At 40.8% G+C, this 21,490-nt stretch overlaps 1 protein-coding gene across 3 annotated transcripts; it reads left to right on the top strand.

The window, feature by feature from the left end:
• The first annotated feature begins 628 nt into the window (after window positions 1–628).
• LOC145657566 (histamine N-methyltransferase-like) lies at window positions 629–21,473 on the top strand. 3 transcript variants are annotated; one of them, XM_081713342.1, is made up of 7 exons: window positions 629–766; window positions 17,908–18,048; window positions 18,160–18,212; window positions 18,303–18,410; window positions 18,829–18,959; window positions 19,107–19,200; window positions 19,736–21,473. In XM_081713342.1, exons 2-7 carry the CDS (start codon window positions 17,912–17,914, stop codon window positions 20,089–20,091), a joined length of 879 nt encoding a protein of 292 aa, XP_081569468.1. In that variant the 5' UTR covers window positions 629–766; window positions 17,908–17,911; the 3' UTR covers window positions 20,092–21,473. The 3 variants fall into 3 exon arrangements, with proteins under 3 accessions (XP_081569468.1, XP_081569467.1, XP_081569469.1); XM_081713341.1 differs by lacking the exon at window positions 629–766 and adding an exon at window positions 4,253–4,392; XM_081713343.1 differs by lacking the exon at window positions 629–766 and adding an exon at window positions 5,783–5,911.
• Window positions 21,474–21,490: the final 17 nt, after the last annotated feature.

Here is a 21,490-nt window from a genome sequence, read left to right as displayed (position 1 = left end):
ACTGTGACATATTGGACTATTTACAGTTATAAAGAGACTACAAACAATAGGGAATAAATTCTACTTAATAAAATAAAACTGCTATTTTTAAAGAAAAAATTATTTAAATAGTAATATTGAATTATCGAAATTCAAGCTTGAACTGAAAGCCCAACAGAGAACAGAGTGAGAGGAGCAGATGACCTAAGTTGAACTGTTGCAGGAATCTTCAGGATCTAAACACACTAAATCATCACACCAGCACCATTTGGGTAAGTGAGACCAAAAAGGAGGGAAACCCTGTAGTTGTGCCAAATGACTCGAGCAAATCTGATTTTGTTTTGTTTCTCACCGTTTCTGCTGTGGTGAAGAGGCCCACAAGACAGTGGGGCATCTCAAAGAAGCCTACGTGTCAGGTAAGCTAAGACTGGTCACTGCCAGGGGACAAGCAGTGACTGGAAATTCTGCAGATACAGAAAAAAAATAATAAGGCAGGATTGAGTACACAGAGATAGCAGTCCACACACAATGCAGAGGATGTGGCCAGAACAGACATTCTAGGTCAAATGGAATGCATTTGTCTTATAAACATACACACCTCTACAGCACAATGAAACACTTCTGTCTGCCTATCTCAGCTTTTCCTTTGGAATCCAGAGTCAGCCATTGTACAGCATTCCTGGAGCTGAGAGGGTTAAGGGCCGAAAGGTGTCTGCATAGTTGTGCAAGCATTCAAACCCACAACCTTCTGATTAATAACCCGAAGTCCTACCTGCTGTGCTAGAGGGTAAGATGACATGACTGCACTCGCACTGTACTGCTAAGTGTGATATGACCAGCAAAGGCATGTATGTGCTCTACCCTCACTGTCCATGCCTCACTGTCCACAGGAGCAAGTCTAGCCAAATTCATAGGTGAAAAAGAACTTGCACAATGTAATTGAAGTGGTTTAGCGGCAAATGCCTTGCTGGATACAGGAGCTCGGGTGGGCATAAGTGATAGGGGCTGGAAACTGAAATACTTCCCAGACACCACTGTTAGGTCAATTGGTGAACCCTTTGTTGACAAACAAGAGTTGGCAGTCGATGCAGTGAATGAGGAGACACTCCTCTTCAATGGCTGGGATCGCATCACTGTCACCTTGAGCAGGAACGAGCAATCTAGTCAGTCTTCTACTGTAGCTTTTCCCATCAGCAGTACTGGGACTGAACGCGCTGAAAGGACTGATACAGAGCCAACCAGCAGAAGTTATTCCATTTTTCACTACTCTCCTTTCTGATGCAGTAGCAATACCTGTAGGAAACCGCCCATCTCCTTGGACCTTTAAGGAGTGGCACACATGACACAGTTATCCCAGCAGGACAAGGAGTCTGGGTCAACAGTCAAGTGCCAGGTCTCTATTAGACCACTAGATCATTTTTTTATCATTATTCCAACCGGTTTATCGCAGGGCAACATGCAGCACATGGGATTACATAATTAGCGGTAGTCTGTGCATAAAGATTGCAGTTATTCAGTCACCTCAGATCAGTCATTTATTCACCTGACAAAAACAGCTGAGCGTTATTGTTCATGTCTGTGCTGTCATCAAGTGGCATTGAAAAGGCACTCTAATGCACAGCTGATCAGAAATCTCATCAGACGGGTTGTTAATCTGTTCAGACCCTGTTTTTGTGGTCAGGTTTATGTTTTGGAATAAAGTTGCACAGTTTTTTTGAAATTGTGCCTCTGTAACCACTTTCCACGCTTTCACAATGAGCCCGTTCACCACATAGCTACTGCATCACTTTGTGCCCTGGAAAAACAGTTCTGCTGTAGGGACAGATCTTTGCGAAGCTGAGCGACTTGTCTTTCCCTCATACCAAGCATACTTGATATGCATGTTTAGTGGTGTAATAACATATGATTGCATTCCTTAATATCTCCTTGGATATTAAACAAGTGTCAGTCATGTTAAACTCAACAAACTAAAAGAAATAATCAATTGCTCACATCCTTTGAAACTGTCTATACTCCAAGTCAACCTTTCCTTTATGTTCTGGGAGTTTCAAAAGAGACATTTTGTCAAAATCAACTTTTTTTGCAATGACTGGTGAGCTAACTGGCAAAAGTGTACTATCTTACTTAGCTACAGCCAGCTTGATGCCCAGTTTCAGGAGTGTTTGGCAGAAGTCACAAGTGATTTCCTTAGAACTAGAACCAAAATATAGTGAATTACAATTTAAAATAAATCATAAAATTAATTTGCGGGCCAGATTTAACATTAATTTTGTAACACATAAGGGGCCGTGTGAAGATGTCTCACACATGTGTTCTGTGGGCCGGTAGTTTAAGAGCCTTAGAGGTCACTGTTCTTGTATTGAAAAATGACAGTTTTTCTGTTTTTCTACGCACGTCTTAATGCGTATTAATAACTTCATAGTTAATGACAATGTTTTGTTTCTTTTTTTTCTGTGTAGTTTATATTTTTAGAGTAGTTATGTCTGTTTTGTTAGTTTTCATTTCTCTAAACTCAGGGTCATCTGCATATCGGCTATTAAGTGACCTCAATTGCACACTTTGTTTAATTGTTTTTTTTTTCTCCTGGTAAAATATGCTTGTTTTCATTGTTTTAGTTTGAGAATGCACTCTTGTATGCTTTGGGGTTTTTGTCCTTTGTTAATCTTTTCCAGTCTGGATTACACTGGCAGGCCAACATTTGAAACCAGTTGGATGTTTTGAGGCACACTGCAGTCAATGTTGACACTGGTTATACTTTCCTAAGAGAGGTGGAATTTCAGGTATTTCAGGCTCAACACACCCTTAACAGACTTTGCCAAACAGTTTATTGTTGACTGTGAAACATTCTGCGTATCGTAAATCACCTCGAATCACATGGGATCCCTGAAGCGCCTGAACCGTATTAATCGTTTGGGTACTGAAGTGAATGTCTAGACTCGCCTTTCTTCGCCTCACGCTGCTTGGTATTTGTTTTATCTATCCATTGTAAATTGGCCAAGGAAAACGACAAATCCATTCACGTTTTAGCAGCGCGATAGTAAACAGTTGATCACAATCCTATAAATAACAGTAGTGTAAATTGTTTACAACTTGTATTGCAATATTTCACAGCTGTATTTATGACAGATTGGTATGCTATATATGTATTAAATATAGCAGTAAATTAATGAGTTTTAATTTATGATGAAATATACCAGAAACGAAAGAGATACATGGAATGTATACTAAAATATGAGATCAGCGACAGTAAAGGGAGGTCTAGTGCAAACGGAGCCTTTTAGCAAATGAAGAGCTTTGTTAAGAAAACTACTGTAGCAGCAAACACCACTATGTGACTTTACAGGAGTATTTTGCGAGTTTAAATGTGAGAAGAAAAAAGAATACACGCCAAGCGCAACTGAGCAACAGTATCAAATAGGCAATGCAGTAAGCGGGTAACTTGAATACAGTATGTAACCGTGCAGTGTCAGGGAATTTTAGACGCAGCACAGTGAACAGGGTAAGTGGAGAGATGTGCCTTACGGTGGTATGCATTTTTGTAGTAACTTACACGTGTTGTAAGAAGGTTGCAGCCAAGCCCTTCTCAGGAATTACACTTTGCATCCCATCTTCATAAACCTGTAACGTGGCTGTTTGCTTGCAGCCGTGTGCACCTTTTGCTGCGTCTTTAAAGGTGCGTGTGGTCTGACAATGGGTAGTTCCCACTGTTATTAATTTTCAAGTGGCATTTCACCTTCAGTCCATAGGAGAATAAAGCTTCTCTTTATTGCCTTGTGGAAATCTGCTCACAAAGTTGGGATTTAATACCATTGCACAGTTAGTACCATAGTCTCATAAACATACAGAGCTGTTGTGCCAGCAATGAGGGGTGTCATGTATCGTTTTTTGTACAGTTATGCAAATAGTTAATAAATCTGAGAGTGCACATTTTACAACAGAATATTTTTGATGTAGCCTTTATCATAGATATTTTTTTTTTTTAAAGAAAGCAAAACATAACCTATTTTGACAAAGCTGGAGCATCAGAAACAGGCATACACGCAAGTTAAGAAGGCAACAATTAAAAACAGTCCCGTTACAGAGTGTGAACTAACGATGCAGGATCATGGTGGATTGAGAGAGCTACTGTACTGAACACAGTGCCCTTCCACAGAAGGGCTGTCACGATACCAGATTTTCACTCCACGACTATCGTGCCCAAATTGATTGACGATAACGATATTATCATGATATCTATAGGAAATCTGCGCACAATGGGACGCTGCCCCTTTAAGACAAACCGAACCCATCGATTCTGCCCTGAGCAGGAAGGCGTTTGCTGTCTGTGTAAACAGCAGTGGAGTTTAAAGGAGACCCGCGCAAGCTACACCTCCGTTATCTACAAACGCTTGTGTTGTGCGTACATGACCTAAAGTGAGTACCCAGTGTTTGTCTAGTTAGTACATACTAGTGAAATACCAGTGTATGTCGCTAGAGTTAAATGTTTATTAACCTATGATGCATGAGCTGGTATTGAAAGTTTGCTAATCTTTTCCAGGAGTATTTCCATGTAAAGTTGATTTAGTATTAACCTGTTCATAATTGAAACAGTCATGACGTGAATTTATGATTCTTTATATTAGTTCTTAAGATAAGCAGTAAGATACTAATACTATGATAAGATAATGATATTTATAGCTGTAATGCTAACCGGTTCTAATGGTATAGTGGATTTGTCCTTTCCTGTGTTATTTCAGACAACAATATGACTCAGTTGTCACTACCTTGTATAAAAATCGTGTGGTATTTCAAATGTACAAGTTTAGCCGGTCTGCCTATGTAAGTTTCTGTCCTCTCTGTGAGCTCAGCGGAGTGAATTATAGTAAGAGACGCTCTAGTTGATAAGCAGCAGAGGCAAGGGATTTGAGGCGTGTGTGATGGAAAAGAAAGTTATGCGAGGGGGGGGATGTGTGGGTGGGTGTGTGTGTGTGGGGGGGGGGGGTGAAAAGGCCAGAGGTCTGGTAAAAACCTGCTGGTTGGGAGCAATTGGAACTGCTACCTCTTATCGCAAATTCTACTGTTACAATGGGAATCTTATTTTCTGACACGAAGTTCAGATTGAAATCAGAGAGGGCAGTTAGTTGTGCAGAAAGAGCAGAGTGCAGAAATCATCAGATTTGGGGACTGTGGACAGTCCACACGTGAAACAAACAAAACTACTTTATTCTAGACGAACACAGTGATTTTAAACTAACAATAAGAATTTTATTCCTACAGTGTGAAATGGATGTGGTTCAACATCTCTGGGCTGAGAGACTTTGGAATAATGACTGTCTGGCCTTTTAAATGTATGCCACTCTGAATACTAAGCGTATCTTTGCATGTCCAAAACTCCCTCATGTCCAAGCTAGTGGACTTGTCATCTTTGCGACTTGGAGCATCAGCTTTAAGATGTTCTATATGTGTGTGCTGTAGCATGTGGGCACTGGCGCTAAGCAGGCGCTGAGATAGTGGGACTAGAGGGTAAACCCCACGCCGTGCTGCTCTGGTTCCATGGCACAGACAGTGTGCTCTCGGTGTGCTGATAAAGGCTGCTATGCCACAGACCTGCTCCACATACCTCTTTCTGTGCCAGGTGTCTGTTCCAGCTCTATTCCTGTAGAGTCAGGAGTGTGCTCTGGGGGGCGCTGTCGAATAGAAGAGGATTCCTGAAAAAGCAAATCAGCCATTTGCAGTCGGTTTCTGTGACTTTTGCATGGCCATACAGGTGAATGGGGAAACTGCTGGCATTACTCAATTTGCTCACAATCCTGTTCTGATGTAGAAAGGACCCTTATTGGTTTCACGATGGGCTGACCATCCTGCGTGACAACATCCGAGAACGTGTTTGCTAGCGTCACCCTGTGTTGCCACAGGCTTGGCCCCATCATAGTGCTGCAGGACTGGGAGCAAGGTAACGAGGTGCTTTATTACTTATACCTCAGCTTCATGTATTTGTCTGTCAATCTCCTCAGTTTGAGCTCTCTGCAGTGGTTTATGAAGGCGAGCAAGTTTGGTGTCATAGTCAAGGCTCACTTCCAGCTCTGAATAGCCTCACCTGACCACTAGGATGTCATTTGCAGTGGGCTCTACACCACTGAGGCCCATGAGTAGCTAATTCTGCTTCCTCTGGTGTCCCTCTGGGGTGGTGGAGGTGCCTAAAGGGTGCTTGAGTCACTTCATCCTACCCCAAGGCATCCAGAAGGTGATCGTATGATGCATTCCTGGCATCTACCAGTGTGAGGGCTTTGGCTTGGGGAACATTATTAACAGCACATGATCAAAAGTAGCATAATGTTGCACAAGTGGCGAAGAACCTGACTGGCTATTTGGACACAAAGAAAACAAAGAGGTGATTGAGATGTTTCAGATCAGTGCATTTCTGCAGCTTGTCTGGTTTCTTAACAGAAGTGTCAGTGGATGTCACCTTTGGTATTTGGCCTGATAATGATCAGACTGCATTCTGACTGCAGTCTTCATGGTCACTGGCAGATTCCTAGGGGCACATTGCATTTGGCTTTGCAGGGGCCGATAGAAAACATTGTAGTACATAGCCAGGAGCGTCTCCACGGGAGATGAGCCAGTGTTGGAACCTGTGGTAGCAAGGGACAAAGCATTCAAACCAGCCAGGACTGTGAACTCAGCAAGGCCCAAGAGTTAGTTTTGGCTACCTCAAACTCCAGTTTGTGCACCGTCCACACTCAGAGGAGGGGCACAAGCTAACCTAAATATAGCTTCAGCGTAGTGTTGCTCTGAAGTAAGGGAGCTTTGAGAGCAAGCCTCAGCTTGCTCTGTCACCTGTGACACCTGCATCTAGTTGCACGTTGTGCTGGATCGTAATCTGAGGTACCACTTCATCTTTTGCCTGCACCGAGCCAATGTACTCAGTGGTATATTTACACAAAACATCATTTGAATCTAACTTAGTCTTGTCAACCGCATGTAATTTGGCCTGTGGCTAGCTTCTTTTGACCAAAACAGTTGTTAGTGCCACATGCCTTAATTCAAGGCTGTGTTTTAGCTGCTGTACTCAATACACTGCCCACAGACGACCCCCCCCCCCCCCCCAACTCCTAAAGGGTACTTCTTTCATTATAAAAGTCCAAAGCCGTGTCTACTGCTACTGAAGTGTTCAGTGCTCTTCCCTGAAGAGCAATCATTTTTAACTGAGAAACCTGATAACAAGAAAAAACATGGTCGCATGTTAGCTTTGTTGTCAGCTGATTTACTATGGATACTAAACACCTTCTGAGCTCATAAGATTTGACTGAATTCAAAGATGAGTCACACAGTTTTGTTTTCACAACTGAATTGTCAGAGTCAAATTGATGATAAAATTCAAATCACATTAAAAAAATAAAAAATTCATGGTGCCACATGCATGCCGCTTATATCAGTTTTACCAGCTTGCTTGTAAGTTTCAGTAATGTAGTGGGTTACGATTTTTACTCTCCTGTGATTTTTTAATACCGCAAACTACCTTTGAAAATTGGTAATTTTCATAAGCAAGACCTGGATTGCTAGAAACTGATATTTAAGTTCTCCTCCAATTATTATATTCTATAGAATGACCAGCATGTTTGACATAGGAACAAAACAATGTTTAGAAAAGAATGTTTTGATGAGGATATAATTTTTATTTTTAAAATTTTAAACGTAATGATGAGTTTTACGTTTCTAAAGAATTCAAAGTACTTGAAGTGGAATATTTCATGGAAAGGTTAACTTATAAGAGCTGAGTGTAGTTATGACCCTTAAATGTAGAGGAATTTGTGAACGTTCTATTGCAGATTTGTTAGATGGCAAATGTATGGCAAATTATATATGGAAAGGTTTCTACTGCTTTCCACTGAGACGATGTGGTCACAATATAAACACATTTTTGCTCACTAATAAATTTTAAATAAATAATAAATACAAAATTATTTTAATGCTACAACTTGTTTTTAATACTTTGCATAAATTAAATAAATTAATGAGTTAATTATCTGGTTCCTAAATAGTGATGTTAATTCAACTAGAATAACAGGTTATAAACCCATTAAAATCCTATTAGGGAAATTTCACTTTCACAAATTTCACTAATTGCATTAGTTCCAAATTTTAGTTTTGCTGCAAGATAATTTTTTTAAACACATCACAGGACATGAAAGTGCTTACGATGTCCCTTTACCTGAGAAAAATCATGAAAACATTACGTTGAGGAACAGAGATCATCATAGCAAGCACTGTGACAAAAGAGACAGTGTGAGTGACCCATTAAGTGCTGATGGCAGCTGACACCATGTGGTCACTTAGGACCATCTGGCATAATCTCCCTATTATAAGGCAACAAGATACTTTTAAAATTCTGTGATCTGTTTTTGGCACCCAGTAGAATAACCTTCACCTCAGCAATACCCGGTGGCCAAGATGCATAAAACAGAAAGTGATGAAACAAAAACAAATATTACATTAGGATCAAATTAGTTTTCAGCATCACCCAAAAAAAATTTATAATGTTTTGCAATAAAACTAGATTGGATGACAGCTGATCTTTTATAGCAAGAAATCAAAACATTTCAACAATAATCTTGCAAATACCTTGTGCTAATTTGTCAGTTTTATACTGGTTCTGGTAGAACCAGTCATCTCAGATGGTCTACTGTAGATAGATTAATACTGAAGACCTGACTAATCTGATCCTTTTGGTTGTGTATGCCTGCACCTAACAGTACATTTAGAGTTAACTTTAACTTTAGGAGTTAACTTTAATTTTCGGAGTTGTCAGGTGTGCAGCATGCTATCGGAATTTTAATAACACAGGTATAAGGACTGTTATTATGCAGTTATGAAGAGTTATACTGGAAGCCCTTCCAACCCTCATCACATTGAGAGCAGCTTTCCCGTCTTCAATATGGCGCGCGCGAGAGAGACGTTTAAGATTAATTTAACAACCATTATTATATGACACTGCTAACTCCAGTAGGTTAACAGTTTGCACATTTTAACACTGTATGACAGGACATATGTACCTGTGCATACATTATCACACAAAAGCGCGTACCTGGTCAGTATGTCAGGGAGGGGAGCATTAACGAAAGCCTTCACGCTCTGATGATCGGTGAAGCTGTCCAAATATTCCTGAAATGCTTTGGCCTACAGAGCAAAAATAAAAACGAAATATCTTCGGATATGCACCACCTCACGGATACACGGCACACGCGCGTGATTACAAGCAGGCTGGTAAAACCGGTAGTTATACGCGCGTGGATCCGATTTTTGAAGATTTGATTATTATTCAACTTTTTAAAACTGATGTTTGAAATATTTTTATCTTAGCAATCTTGATAACAATTTTGTGAGTCGTCTTTTGAGTCCAAGTTATCTATAGTCACGTTTCGTGACTATAGCATACTTATTGCTAACACTAGCATACAGTGTTAGCAATAAGTATGCTAAAGAACTGGGACTGTTACGACTTAGCACAAAACAAGCTTTATACCAAACATATCTGCATACGTGTTTCTGACACTGCACCTGTTACTAACTTTATGTCAAAACAGGTTAGTTGTGTTTGGCATTTTCTAAATCTAGCACAACGTAAGCTACAAAGTAGCTAAAAAAGCCAAAAGCTCTAGGTTTATGAGACTCAGATACCATCTGTGTAAAAAACAAAACTAGAATTAAACCAGTGACCCACAGTTCAGTTGGCACTTGTTCTAAGCCCTACATAAAGTCATCTAAATCATAACGTAATAGCAGATTTCCACAAGACAAAAAGTACACGCATAGTGGAAACATATGTCTACATTGACCCTGGTAGCTACTGAGCTATTTTCTACTGAGAAAGTGCTGGGAATGCTGAACCTTAAGGGCAGGAAAGGCCAGTGCATAGTCACATCCTAGCAGATGTGGAGGTCAGTGGACTTAAAGGGGAAAACTATATTGATCACCCTTCAGTATTTTCACAGCCACAAATTGCTGTCAAGGAGGAAAATATTCCTCATCAGAGAGCTCTGCAGAATTAAGACATAACTAGACCAGCTACATCTTCCTTGTATCTAGACTGGTACTGGCCTGCTGATTGGTGCCAAAGCTCATAAGGATATTGATCATATGGAAAATCGTCAATAGCAAAGGTGATGGACTGTACATGATCAGAACTGCGATTGGATGGCTTGTTAATGATCCCATCATAAGAGAAGATGAACTTGAGTACACCGAGGAAGGATTGCAGTTTCACTGCAAACAGGATATCTATGGTAAGCATAAAGGAGTTGATAACACAACAGTTCAGTTCTGCCTTCTTGCAGTCCAGCAGAACAGAGAGCCATTAACCTTGAAAGGAAAGTTATTAAGAATCTGGAGTTCCAAGATGACTACAAGGTCTTCATGCAGGACATCATTTCAAGGGGCTATGCAAAAAGGGTACATGCAGAAAAATGTTAGTGGAGAGATGTGGTATAGCCCATACCCTGGGGTGCATACAAGAAAGGTGCCATCACTGTTTGATCTTCTACTACCAGTACTTGTGGTTCAGTGCAACTGTTTGAAGATGTCTTCAGGTGGGGTGGTGGTTCGTATGAATTTGGATGATAATGCCACAGTTGGTGTAAGCTTGTTTGTGCAAGACTAAGACTAAGCACCTATGTTTACCATGAAATGTAGGGTATGAGGTCCTAACCCAACCAAGATGGTAGGTTCTTGTTCAACTGATGCCCATGTAACAGTTGGCTGTTGGCAGGTATTTATGTCAGCTGGTAGTGAATTAGTGACATTTTCTAGGCATACCTTTCCATAGTGGCATTTGCCATTGTTGGGGTGGAGGGTAGGATTGTTGTTGTTGGGCTGGCTGCTGTTCATAGGACTGTTGTGATGGCTGGGTAAGTCTATAGCTTTGCCTTTGGCAGTCTGCCTGTTTATGGCCATACTTCCCCAGCACTGAAGTCCTGGTCCTGGTCCTCCTCTGCTATATATTGCCCCCTCCCCCGATCAACCTCTACATGTATGTACATAAACTTGAATTGGTACTCCAGCTGGGATGTTTGTTGGGCCAGGTATGTTGACTGGTTGAACAGGTTTATGTGTTTTACTTATGTGCATCACAGGTAAGGGTGCAGGTTGTGGTACTATGACAGGCATGAGGGGTACCTGGCACATCAGCACTTCACCACTCTCAGTCAACAAACTTGAGTGACAAAAGAGAGGTGAAGTGACAGCATCATAACATCCCAGTTTACCATAACTCTCAATGCCCATGTACCCCCGGATCAACACCTTTACCTAAGATGGGAAGTAGTTAATAAAATGCCTGACTATAGATAGGTTTCAGCCTAGCCTTAAATATTTTGTGTCTGAATCTCGAACATTTACAGGAAGGTTATTCCATAGTGTGGGAGCTTTATAGGAAAAGGTTCTGCCCCCTGCGTTAGATTTTCTTATTCTTGGTACTAGTAAAGAGCTGCACTATTTGATCTAAGCAGATCTGAGGTGGATCGTAATGTTCTAAGAGTCCTCTAAGGTACTTTGGGTCAAGAACCTTCAGTACTTTGAGGGTTATTATAAGTATTTTATAATCAATATGAAATTTTACTGGGAGCCAATGTAAAGTAGCTAAGATAGGAATGATATGATCAAATTTTCTTGTTCTAGTAAGCACTCTGGCTGCTGAATTTTGGACTAGCTAGAGCTTGTTTAGGCACTTATTAGTACAGGCTGATAGTAAGGCATTACAATAGTCCAATCTTGAAGTAATAAATGCATGGACTAGATTTCTGCATCATGTGAGGAGAGCATGTACCTGGTCTTTGAAATGTTCCTAAGCTAGAGAAAGGCGATCCTAGAAATATTATTTACATGAGCTTCGAACGAGAGACTGGGATCCATAATAACTCCAAGATCTTTAACTGTTGGGGAAGATTTGACTGTGATACCACTGGGGTTCATTCAGTAATTAGAGAGTGAGGACCTAGCTGTCTCTGGGTCTAATAGAAGCACCTCTGTGAGAGAAAGTTCCTTAACATCCAGCATCTGACGTCCTTTACGCTAGTAGTATGGATACCATCCCACCCTAAAAGGCCAGGCTTGCCCTCAATTGACACACCCCATTTATATTATTTTTAATAATCTCTGACTGACGAAGGCATATATCATTAGCTCCTATGTGAATAACTATTTTAGAGAACCTATGCTTGCCTAAAACCTTAAGATTACCTGCAATTTCCGGCACCCTGGCCCCTGGTATACAGCTAACGACTGCTGCTGGCATCCCTAAATGCCTAGCTAATTTCATGTGTCCCAAAATAGACTCCCCTATAACCAGAGCTCTTTCAGTGGGCTTCTCAAAGGGTACCTCGCTGAGTGGGACAAACCTGTTTGACACACGAATTGGGGATGTGTAGTGCTCCCATGGGCGAGGCAAAGCTTGTCTAGTTTTCCGTAACGTGGCCCATTCGCCTCACTGCAAGGGCTGTAGTGCTGGAGTTGAGGGCTTGCTAACTTCCCCTAATGCATCCAGAGCTTGGACTTCTAGTTCCTCGATAGGTCTAACACTTTGTAAGGTCTGGATGCGCACTTCTAGTGCTAAAATCTTCTCCGTCAGTCTAGTAATTAATTGACACTTTTCACAAACAAAACTATCGCTAGCAACAGAGGAAGAATAACCAAACATGTTGCACTCAGTGCACTGAAGGAAAACAGAAACCATGATGGAAAAGCAAAATGTTACTTATATTTTTGGTAGTTCTTTGGATGTAGTTTAGGATGATAAATTAGTTTTCAATCTCTAATGAAAGTTGCTAGTTTCCAGGTTAAATGTAGTTAAGTCCAAAGAACAAAATTATAAACAGCTATAGAGCAGTAAGGGCTAGTACACCGAAGCAGTGGTGTTGGCACAAAACAGTTTAAATAAACTGAATTATATGCTTTTGTCTCAGCCCAGGGTTTCCATGCTCAGAGCAGTGTGTTCTGCACCATCACCTGTACTCAGAGCGGTGTGTTCTGTACCATCGCCTGTACTCAGAGCGGTGTGTTCTGTACCATCGCCTGTACTCAGAGCGGTGTGTTCTGTACCATCGCCTGTAGTCAGAGCGGTGTGTTCTGCACCATCGCCTGTAGTCAGAACAGTGTGTTCTGCACCATCGCCTGTACTCAGAGCAGTGTGTTCTGTACCATCGCCTGTACTCAGAGCAGTGTGTTCTGCACAAATCAGGGAGTTTTCCTGTTGGCTGTTCAAATGAGACAATATAGACATAAACTGTAAGCGACTGTGCTAGTACTAGCATGAGTCATACAGACATCATGCCAAGAAAACATCCTGGCACCAACGAAGGTTCACCAAACTACAACATCTCAAATATCTAGCCAACAGAAACAGGAACCTCAAACCAGCATACAGTCAAACAGTCGGGCAGGGTGAGCAAACACATATAACAAGATGATAAGTGGATAGATGTTATCTATTGATTGAAAACCATTGATCTAACCAAAGACTAAACAAGGCAGAGATCCGCCAGCTTCTGATTTTAGCATTTGTGGTGTGTTTGCTGAACAGTGAGGGAGGGAGGAGGATAGATGGGGAGAGGGGTGGATGAGGCCTTGATGACACCATGGCACCAAAGAGTTACAAAAACATTCAGAAAATTATAGAAGTACAAATGTCATATAAAGCAGAATTTTTAAAAATCACAAAAGAAAACAAATATATATAGACAGACAGACAGACACAGACAGACAGACAGAGCGCTTCCTTCACCTTCATGCCATGTCTCCATCTACTGGCTGTTCCCTTCTGTTCAGCTGAATAAAATTCTTGAGACATGAATATTAAATATTCATTCAAATGACATGTCTATGAAAATCAATATTTAAATGCTTTGTTTAACTATTTTATGTGCTACACTAACTGATCAAATATGTAAAGTCAGTGTCCAGTTAGTCCATGTTCCTTCTTGCAGATCCTGTAATATTGGTAACACTCCACTGAAATGGTCAGCAGTCTGGTGTTACAGAGCAACAGCTGGAGGTGTTACCATTATGACATCAGACCAGGAGGAGTTTTAAACAGACCTGACTAATCAGTGAATCCTTTCACAGCACTGGCAGGAGAAGCCTTGGACTCTCATATCAGTCTGTTTGAACTGAATTTCGCTTGAAACTGACTTGAAGGTCTAAATGAATCTTATTGGAATCAAATTTATAGGCTTCCTGTTGGATATCTTATAGGAATCTCACTTGACATCTTATATGAATCCTATTGATATCCTATAAGAATTAAAAGAATTATTTTGGCAATACAATACGAAAATTATTTAAACTCTAAGAATTCTATTTGATTTATAGATGTCAATTTTGATATTTCCATTAGAATTCCTATTTGATTCTTATTGTACTTTTACTATAATTGTATTTTTACTACGTTTGTTTAAATAAAGTGTTCAATCCATAAATACCACAAAATAAATGAGATATTGTGACACTGTCATGTGTCATTTAAATAATAAACAGACTAACAAGGAATCAAGATAACAGATAGACAGACAAACATCACAATCCTAAGATCTTTTTCTTGGAAGTTTTGCATTCATCTGCACACTTCTGTGGCAATTTTGTTTTTTCCTGATATGGACTGTAAAACAATGAAACAATGCATGACAACAAAAAAGGTTAAATAGCTGATAGTTTAAGTTGCTAATGTATGTTCTAAAGGAAGAAATGTTTCAAAATCGTCTACTGATGCACTCACATCCAGCAGATTGTAGTGTGTCTGTTTCTCTGCATAATTTGATCACCTCTACATGAGTGCTGTTAAGATATTATTTGGCTGGTGGACCACTCTCAGCACTGGCATATCAGTACTGGGTGTGGTGCTGGAATGAGTGTATCAAACACCGTTTTAAACTTTTTTTAGTTTTAGAATTTTCAGAATAGTTCACCAAAAAAGATCTGGTCAACATCAGATGAATAATGAATGAACCGGCGGGTGGGGTGGGGGGGAGGGGGGGGTGATATGTAGGGTAAGTGCATCTGATGCAATAATGCATTAATTGTAAGTGGATCTGATATAATTTATCTATATGGTAAGTGGATCTGATGTACTTCTGTGCTAAATGGATCTGATATAGTTGTCAGTGTATGTAGTAAATTGACTTAGTAAATTGTACATGGAATAAAGCCATATAAAACCTAACCGTGAAAGACTAGTTTGAAGCATATGTACTTAACCCTTTGACTCCTGTACAGAGTTAAATGCACTGCTTGTGACCGTGTAGATGATCAGTTTTAGCACATCCAGCCATCATTGAGTGCTTTTGCCTCTACTTTTATTTTGACCAGCACTCAAGTAAGTTTTTCAGAGCCCTCCAGCATGTGTGCTCTGTCCTAGCATAAAGCATACCTGAAGCAGGTATTCAGTGTTCTTAATGGTTCAGGTGTGCTGAGAGCTGAGACGCATTCTTAGTGTGAACTCCTGAGACGCCCTGAGGACTGGGTTGTGGTGGAGTCTGTATTCCATAACATAACTGTCAGCACTCTGAACCCATTAATCAATCAAGCTTTGGTTGCTGGTGATCTGGACTTGTTCATGCTAGACACAGTTGCATTGTTCTCTAGTCACTTTCATTTAGAGATTTGCCTTGTGGTTGGAATTCTTTAACTATGGGCGTGTGTAAGGAAGTCTCCAGCTGTACACTGCTCAGATGTTTAAAAGCAGCTACATTCCAGCATTGAAGATTTGCATAGACCTGTGACACGTAGCCTGCTGGGGCCTGCAGCAGTAACCTTCGCTATATGACAAAGATATAAAGACAGGTGTTTCTAAATCTGCAACCACTCATCCCACACAAGAGACAAGGGTAAGTTTTTACTAGTTATGTTAGGCTGTTAAAATTTTAAGAGGCATTTTGCATTCAGTCAGAGCAGTTCTAAAAAAAAACAAAAAAAACAGTAGATTTAAGATAATCTTGAATGAGAATGTGTGTGTGTGTGTTCAGTGTGATACTTGCCCCACCAATTAAAGATGATATTTGTGTTAAGGTGCTTGAGAAACCCAGCTCTCTTCTAAAACGATCGATTCTACCCACAGAATGTGGCGCACAAAGGTGGCATATTAAAGGCCAACGCAACCGACTATGTCACTCGAGAAAGAGAAGAGAGTGACCTACCAAACAGATGCAGGGGAGGGGGGGATTGTGACGAGTCGAGTTTGAAAACCAAAAGATGCTTAATCAAAACTAATGTAAGACAAACAATATAAACAGAAAAATAACAACATCCATCTAGACGAGAAGGATCGCGCTCACAAGTGAACACTGGGTCAACAAGGTATGACTGACAAAGGGGAAAGGGGACACTTTATACAATAGTTAACAAGATGGAACCAGAAGCACCATTGTGGAAGGAATGGTAGGCTGGCCAGGACTCGGGACTCCGCTGAGGGATAAGCCGGGAACGCAATCAGAGCACTCTTTCCTGAATGAAAAACACCCCTTTTTGCGTTTTTCTATTCCACACAGATACCTTTATTACTCTGATAACTTTATTACTACTTTATCTCTCTCATCACCTAGAAAATCACTTTGAATCACGATAGCCACACTGTAAATATCTAGTACTTGCACTAGTCTCGCTGTGTTCACACAGTGGTGTCATTACATAAAAACGTGGATCATTGTGAGTATGAGCAGTGGTGTCTCAGTGGTTAAGGTACCAGACTAGTAATCAGAATGTTGCGAGTTCAAGTCCTGCCACTGCCAGCTTACCCCTGTTGGGCCCTGAGGAAGACCCTTCACCCTCAAGTACTCAAGTTGTGGTCAGTCAGAATTGTAAGTTGCTTTGGATAAAAGTGTCAGCTGAATGCAAGTGGTCATGGGTTGTGCTGCAATAAATTATTGCATAATGTTTGTCTTTTTTATATGCTTAATATGTTATCTATTGCAAGGAAAGGCAATGATATAGCGCTTTTCAAACAGTGGTAATTCAAAGTGAATCATGTAAGAGTTGTTACACAGATAAATAAAACTAAAAAAAATAGAAATTTTAAATGAGTAAGAAAAAATGGTTAAAAAAAAAATTAAAGTGTTGAAATTCAGCGCATGCTAAAGATTTCTGGTTAACAACTTTACTTTTGTAATACCGGTTCGGGTTACTAACTAACGGTGAGCGGTAAGGAGGCGGACGTGGGTGCCGAGAAGAGCGAGATATATTAGGGGCAAATCCAGAGTCGTAGTCGTTAGAGTAGTCCAGTGTCACTTTACCAACACGGAGATAACGGGATACATGATGAACCAAAAACACAAGTACACGAAGGCAAACGGGAAGCAGGCTACAACAGAAACTAGGAAATAACACACCACTAACAAACACGCTTCGAAAAACAGGCGGGCTTTCTAATACATTCAAACACAGTGAACAGCAAAAACTGGGCATCAGACACGGTTTAAATATATGAACTTAACAAGGTAGAAACGAGGGACAGGTGTGAGCAATCAAACGAGGGGCGGAGAAAACGAAACTACGGCATGGAACTACAATACGCAAGACAGGGAAAACACGGACCATGGAGGCTGGGAGGGACAGAAATGTTGCATTGCGACCACTATAATGCCTTTAACGAGAATGCACGGCGCCTGGGTTTGTACGGATACTGGCACACGGAAGGAACACCTGCTGAGTTCCCATGACTATAAAGGAGATCATCTACCCAATTATGGTTCTTACACAACTGAATTATCAGACTCAAACTGGTTTTAAAAAGAAAAACGGATCTTCAAAAATCTGAGGAGCAAGCGCATGCTGGCTTTTTTTTTTTTTTTTTTAATTAATTACTTTTTTTTACCAGCTTGCTTGCAAAAAGCTTCCCGCTCTGTGTATTTGGCAGGAGAGCATTAAAGATACATATGCACAAGACCTTCGTGTGTTCTTGTGTTTTAGAAAGATGGCAACTTCACTTCCCAGCTTGGCCGACAAGTATCCTGAGTATATGAAGTCATTTCAGCAGTATCTGGACAGCTCCTTTGAACACCAGTGTATGACGGCTTTCATTCAGGCACCTCTCCAAAACGTACTGTCCAGGTATTTCTGTTATAAAATCACATAATGCAAACTATTATCTTACTGGATTTAACAGTCCTTTGATAATTTTGCTTGTGAATTCTTTATTGCCCCCCCTCCCCCTTACTGCAGTATCAGAGAAGGGAAAACTGCCCTCAACGTGATGGGAGTGGGAAGTGGTTCAGGTACAACTCTTCATACCTGCATTATAACAGCCCTTATACCTGTGTTATGCACATTCTGATGGTACGTAACACACCTCATATCATTTCCAGGTGAGCTCGACTTGGAGATCCTTCGCCAGCTCCAGTTACAGCACCCAGGAGCAAAAGTGGATAATGAGGTGGTGGAACCCAGCAGTGATATGCTTCAGAAATATAAGGGTACTGACTCACACTGCAGCATTTTTGATCATCTTCACTCTGTTCTTGCTCCCACCAAATTAATGTGACATTCAGTTCACCAAATAAGCATTTTTTATTATATTGTATAATCATGTTCACAAGTTTACAGTAACAAAAAAAGCTTCTCTGTTTGCATTAATGTGAAAATGAAGACAAAATTGAACAATTATTAATATGAAATCCATCCTACAACAAACTACTGTGAAGCGCATTGTGTACATCAGTTAATCAAAAGCACAATGAGAGTAACATGGAACACTCAAAACCAGATTGGCAGCAAGATTATTCCTACAGTACATCAGTGGACTATACTGGAATATAGCAGACACATAAGATACTAGGAATGTACTGACTTACAACATCTCAATAGAATAATAATTATTATATTCTATTTTAGATTTAGTGGCGAAGACTCCAGACCTTGATCACGTTACCTTTACGTGGAATAACATGAAAACGTCTGAGTTTGAGAAGGACTGGAAAGAGAGGAACCCTGAGAAGAAGATGGATTTCATCCACATGATACAGGTTCTTACATCAGCTGTGGAGTAATGCCCCCTGTGGTTTTAATATGGCCACTGTTCATTAATGTTTCAGTCACCTTAACTCTCTTAATCCACTGAGATTATTTGGTTTACAATGAGATCACAGCCCTTAATCTGCTGTGTCCCACAGATGTTGTACTACGTGGAGGATCCAGAGGCCACACTTTTGTTCTTCAGAAGTTTATTGAGGAAGAACGGCAAACTCCTCCTCATCGTGCTCTCGGGTACGCAGTCAGCCGTGTTTAAAGCAGCTCCACCAGGAAATGATTGACTCAATGCCACTGCATTCTTATAGGATTATTATTCAAATCAAAAAATTTTGCTTTTTCACTATTAAAGAAGAACTGAATACAATTTCCTTACATTTGCTTGTTGGTGCTGAAAGATTTTTACTCTATGTTCAATATCTGTATTCGTTTCATCACTTGCTGTTTTTGGTCATGTGCCACCATGTTGCTAAGATGCCATTGCCATGATATGAGTTTGTCTGATCCTTGCTTGCACTGGGAGGGGCACTACTCCCAGACAGGGTTAATGGGTAGAGTAGCGTCCATCTCACCTGCAGTCCTGGGAACACATCAGCCTCATTAATACTGCTTGGTTATTAATCAGAGCAGAGAAATCCCGAGTCCCTGGCAGTGTGTCCACAGGACTGCATCTGGGAAAGTATGTGCTTTAGGAAAGAAAGTAGAGGTAGCAAGAGTAGATGTCACCAGCTGATGTGGTAAGAACCTTGCTACCTTACTGCACCCCCTGCAGGTGAAGGTGTTTGGACAAAGCTGTGGGATACATACGGGGACCAGTTTTGCAAAAATGGCATGAACCAGTATCTTACAGCCAAAGACATCAAGACCTTCCTGGACTCCAGAGGGATCCCCTACCAGACGTTCTGCCTGCCCTCCTACATAGACATCACCAACTGTTTCACGCCTGGCGACAAGAAAGGAGAGTTGTTGTTGGATAACCTGACTGAAGTGCAGAACTTCAGTAAGAACGCCTCCCCAGAACTGAGGGCAGGAGTGCTGGATCTGCTCAGAGGCCCAGACTGCAGCCAGGAGGTGGACGGCAGAATCAAAATTAGCAATAACCTCGAAGCCCTACTGCTTGGTCCATAACTGGCATAGTTCCCAAAGGCCCAAACAACACTCGCAGCTCCAATGCCCAAGATCTCTCACACACCCAGGGAGCCACTGCATGACAGACACATCTTGGTCTTTCACATACGTCTCAACCACACAGACTCAGCCTGAGTATTAACATATCTCACCTGTAATCTCTTATAAGGTAGTCCATGTACAGGTAGAGGACTTGGGAATAGAGTTGGTACAGTATCCTCACACACTAGAGTGTGGTCACATACATATCAATACAGCAAATTGTCAAATTTGATACAAATAAAATAATATTGAATTAGTTCAAATGATCCACATTGTTGGTTTGTGTGTGTGTGAGAGCAGCGCAGGGGTTTGTGTGTGTGTGTGTGTGTGAGAGAGAGAGAGAGAGAGAGAGAGAGAGAGATGGGCTTTTTCTTATACCTTAAACCATGTCTCCATCTACTGGCTGTTCCCTTCTGTTCAGCTGAATAAAATTTCTGAAACATGAATATTAAATATTCATTAAAATGACATTTCTATGAAAATCAATATTTAAATGCTTTGTGTAACTATTTTATGTGGTACACTAACTGATCAAATATGTAAAGCCAGTGTCCAGTTAGTCCATGTTCCTTCTTGCAGATCCTGTAATATTGGTAACACTCCACTGAAATGATCAGCAGTCTGGTGTTACAGAGCAACAGCTGGAGGTGTTACCATTATGACATCAGACCAGGAGGAGTTTTAAACAGACCTGACTAATCAGTGAATGCTGCTCTGAATCCTTTCACAGCACTGGCAGAAGAAGCCTTAGACACTTCACATGCACAGAATAGAAGCGTTCAGTGCAACAAGGAAGTCAAAACATTTGTACTTCATGCAGGTGGTGTAGGTGCAGTATAAATGTGTTACTCACAGCCCTCTGTCTGACACGCTGCATTCAGTACATATGTAAATAAGTAAATAATTAATGTGTTACTACACTGGTTTAAAAGCCTCTTTTTTGTGTGAATGACTCAGCAGGAACAGTGTGGCATTCTAAGAGAGAGGCAGGTCTTTGATCGTGCACAGACCACGTGACCATGACTAGTGGATTAGTGCAGAAGCCTCGATTTGTACAGCTCTGCGGCACTGGCTCGGACTGCAGAAGAGCGAATGAGCAGGCTAACGGCCAGAGACGCTGTCCTCTGTGGGTTGGAGTAGAAACTGGCCAGGTTAGTAATAGAATGGTTCACACAAAGCATTGGTTTGTGTACTCTCCAGAGAGATTACTTCTCCCATTTCCTTTAATTTCATCATTTAGTGACTTTTAAACTACAAAAAAGGCACAGTATTATGCCACAGAAAATTACAGTTAGTATCCTTTTCAAACATGTAATACAAAGTGATGAAACAGCCTGCAATACTGGGTTAAATAAAG

This window comes from Electrophorus electricus, chromosome 4 (genome assembly GCF_041902795.1).
Source record: "Electrophorus electricus isolate QZ-2024a chromosome 4, ASM4190279v1, whole genome shotgun sequence".
NCBI lineage: Eukaryota > Metazoa > Chordata > Actinopteri > Gymnotiformes > Gymnotidae > Electrophorus > Electrophorus electricus.
This window is presented reverse-complemented; position numbering and strand designations above follow the sequence as displayed.

Excerpts from the sequence above, each read along its gene's own strand:
- LOC145657566 (XM_081713342.1), top strand. The coding sequence starts at position 17,912 with ATGGCAACTTCACTTCCCAGCTTGGCCGACAAGTATCCTGAGTATATG. Across the intron at positions 18,411-18,828 it reads TATGCTTCAGAAATATAAGG|ATTTAGTGGCGAAGACTCCA; the intron begins GTACTGACTCAC and ends ATTCTATTTTAG. Across the intron at positions 19,201-19,735 it reads CCTCCTCATCGTGCTCTCGG|GTGAAGGTGTTTGGACAAAG; the intron begins GTACGCAGTCAG and ends CACCCCCTGCAG.